The sequence below is a fragment of the Capricornis sumatraensis genome, chromosome 1 (genome assembly GCF_032405125.1).
Source record: "Capricornis sumatraensis isolate serow.1 chromosome 1, serow.2, whole genome shotgun sequence".
Classification (NCBI taxonomy): domain Eukaryota; kingdom Metazoa; phylum Chordata; class Mammalia; order Artiodactyla; family Bovidae; genus Capricornis; species Capricornis sumatraensis.
This window is the reverse complement of record NC_091069.1, coordinates 68,606,783-68,610,201: the sequence shown is the minus strand read 5'-3', so window position 1 is coordinate 68,610,201 and position 3,419 is coordinate 68,606,783. Positions and strand designations below refer to the sequence as shown.

Below are 3,419 nucleotides of genomic sequence, written 5' to 3'. Positions count from 1 at the left end.
AAGGGGACGACAGAGGATGAGATGGCTGGATGGAATCACTGACTCAATGGATGTGAGTTTGAGTGAGCTCCGGGAGTTGGTGATGGACAGGGAGGCCTGGCGTGCTGCGATTCATGGGGTCACAAAGAGTCGGACACCACTGAGTGACTGAACTGAACTGAACCCTTTTCTGGTTGTTGTCATGGCAACTGTCAACTATCACTGCACTTATGGGTGTATCATTTAGCATGCACTGACTATATAATGAGGCTCTACTGGAAGTTAAATCTTCAACCATCTAGTGCCTAATTGGATCTAACCAGTCCCTGGTTTTTGCTTTGCAGCTCCCTCCCAAAACTTCAGATAAGAGCAACTGGTTTCCATTCAAGAGAGGGGTAGGGGTATGATTCTGGGGCAACAGTTTTGGTAACAATTGGAAGCTTAATCTAAACTCATAAATGAAACTCTAGTGGAATTTCAGGCCTCATTCAAGGTGGGGAGTGAGGGTTTTGCAGGATAGTGGAAAACACTCCACCAAGAGGCAGGAAAAAATGCCTCTGAAAAAGGTAGTCAAAAGGATAGAGATTCTGGCTCTTTCTCTCCTTGTTGGTCCACAACCTTAGGAAGTTCCCCAGGTGAAACCGCTGCGCGCGCACACACACCCAGAGACCCCACCCTCCACCCCAGAAGGGCAAGGAAAGACTGAAGAGGCAGGGCATTCCTCATTGGTAGGTGGCAGTTTTAATAATATTCAAAGGAACTTATATTGGTGGTTTGTCTTGGGCATCCACTTGCCAGCATCTTAAGAATTTATCTAGAGGCCTTAAGGGGCGAAAGGGGCCTCACTTACCTAAAAAGTCCAGGTTTCAATGACACATTACTCTCAAGGCTGCATCCTTCAAGTAGCACCTAGCTCAGAACAGTGGGTAGTATGTACATTCCAAGGGCAGAAGGGATAAGGAGACTGCCTCAGTCTGCTTCCTGGGTAAACCCGAGACCACATACAATGAATCACTCCCTCAACATTCCTTGAGTTGTTAGGTTTAAATCTATTTAAATGGAAGACAAGCTGGATCTAGGGAACCTGCGGCGGGTATGGAGTGGGCTGTGAGAACGCAGGCGCCTCCCTCTTGCGGGACGCGGGTTAAGGACACTGCATGTCAGGGGAAGGATGTCCTTGCGGACTCGGACGAACCTCAGGAACAAACGGTAGATGTCGAGCGAACACGGTACGACCTCGCCTCCAGAAAACGCGGGCGCTGGACTTTCAGCACCGCCCCTGTCCCTCCAGGAACTTCCGCCTCGGCCTGCAGTGGGCGGTCCGCGGGAAGCCACGCCCAGTTCCGCGTCTCTCGCCGCTGCCACGAGGACAACATGGCAGGGGCCGAGTTGCGGGCGGCGCTGGAGCAGCGGCTCGCCGCCCTGGACATCCGCACAGAGGTCGTGGAGCACCCGGAGGTGAGACGCTCCCCCAGGACCACCCCGGGAGGAAGTGGGCTCTACTGCAGCGTCTGCGAGGCGAAGCCGCTGAGACTAGACGTCCCGGGGGGTCACTGTAAAGTCCGTTCCTAAGGCATTTCCCGGAATCCAGAGTAGAGAGGGATCTGAATGCACCATCGAGTGCATCTCCACTTGGGACTCTGCTGTTATTATGAAAAAACCTGTTTTCCTTTTGGAGCGATTTTTTTAAATTTTGGGAACTAGCGCAACATATTGAGAACTTGTGCATCTCAAACTGGCCTGGGTATGTAAGTTGCCAAGCAGTAAAACGTTTCTGCAGTGGCTATGATGCGTGCGGGACACCAGGGTTAGAGTTTGTTTTTTTTTTTTAACGATTCAGTTGATTGATGGAGACTTTTTGTTTTTGCAAGTACCTCACGTAGCCAGTATATAACCTGACTGTTGGGAGGACATAGTTTTTGCCTAACTCTTGAGTAACAGCTCCTGATAACTAGCTAGATACGGTGATAGTCTTCAAAGGGTAGAGAAATTCATCAAAACTATTTTCTTTGACTCTTTTGCCTCAATACTCTCCCTTTTTACTGTGCATATTGCCAGCGTTTCTGATGTTCTTTTTATACTAGTCCAGGCTCTCATTTCCTGCCCTCACTCTCTCTCTCTAGTTGTATTTTATAGAGTAGAGGTTGTTTTATGATCTGGATGGAATGCCAAGGAATAGGAGTCTGGGCTGCTATAAACTCCCCCCCCCCGCCCCTTTTTATTGGAGTATAGTTGATTTACAGTGTTGTGAGGGCTGCTATAAACTCGACTAAAAGTCGAAAGGAAAAACAAAAACAGCATTTTAGAAATGTGAAGGTTTAGCCAGCATATTGCAATGGAGAATTGGCCAAAGAGAAACTACTTGAGGTCCGAGATGAGATATAATTATTTGATAATAGGCTGGGAATCGGTTGCTACCAGTGATATCCTGGACACCGAGTACTCCCTAACCACGCTGTTTAGACCCAGCAAGCAATGTATATATAACTGTATGTTTGCAGTGTACATGCATGTTATTTTAAAAGTTCTCATGTGGTATTTTACAGGTGTTTACAGTTGAAGAAATGATGCCTCATATCCAGCATTTGAAAGGAGCACACAGTAAGAACTTATTTCTTAAGGACAAAAAGAAAAAAGGCTATTGGCTGGTGACAGTTCTTCATGATAGACAAATTAATTTAAATGATCTCGCCAAGCAGTTAGGTGTTGGGAGTGGAAACCTGCGGTTTGCCGATGAAGCAGCCATGCTAGAAAAACTGAAAGTTGGCCAAGGTTGTGCCACCCCGTTGGCACTCTTCTGTGATGATGGAGATGTGAAGTTTGTTCTGGATTCTGCCTTTTTGGAAGGTGGACATGAAAAGGTGTACTTTCATCCAATGACCAATACTGCAACCATGGGATTGAGCCCTGAAGACTTTCTCACATTTGTGAAGAACACAGGACATGATCCCATAATACTAAACTTTGATAAAAACTAACTGGGCTAAAGTTCAGAGTATTTATTTCTGAAAGCTGTTTTTCTTACTTGTAATTATAAGCAGCATTAAAAGTGGGAAGCTATATCTAGCACTTGGTTTGGTGACTACCTGAACTATTGAAAAACTATCTCATCTTAAAGTTTTTCTTCTTTTAAATATATTGAGGTAGCTTTAGTCAGGCCAGAGGTTCCACCCTCCCCATCCCCATGACTACTTGTTACAAGAATGCCTTCATTAACATCAGGAGTTCCCTGGTTGCCCTGTGGTTAGGAATCCAGGCTTTCACTGCCTGGCTCAGGTTCAGTGCCTAGTCACAGGAACTGAGATTCCCGCACGCAGCAGGGTGGCCAAAAAAGAATAAATTAACATCAAAACTAAGATTATTTATCTAAGATTAACTGTCTTACATCTTATTTATTATACTTGAAAAAAAGCAAGTTGCAAAAATAGCGTATGTAAAAT

At 45.8% G+C, this 3,419-nt stretch overlaps 1 protein-coding gene across 1 annotated transcript; it reads left to right on the top strand.

Moving 5' to 3' along the window:
- The first annotated feature begins 1,353 nt into the window (after nt 1-1,353).
- Nucleotides 1,354-3,187, top strand: LOC138091362 (prolyl-tRNA synthetase associated domain-containing protein 1). Its single transcript, XM_068987141.1, has 2 exons — nt 1,354-1,437; nt 2,526-3,187. The coding sequence occupies exons 1-2, from the start codon at nt 1,354-1,356 to the stop codon at nt 2,955-2,957; spliced, it is 516 nt and encodes a 171-aa protein (XP_068843242.1). The 3' UTR covers nt 2,958-3,187.
- The last annotated feature ends 232 nt before the right edge of the window (nt 3,188-3,419 follow it).

Coding starts and splice junctions, on each gene's coding strand:
- LOC138091362 (XM_068987141.1), top strand. CDS start 1,354: ATGGCAGGGGCCGAGTTGCGGGCGGCGCTGGAGCAGCGGCTCGCCGCC. Junction 1,438..2,525: donor AGGTCGTGGAGCACCCGGAG/GTGAGACGCTCC, acceptor GGTATTTTACAG/GTGTTTACAGTTGAAGAAAT.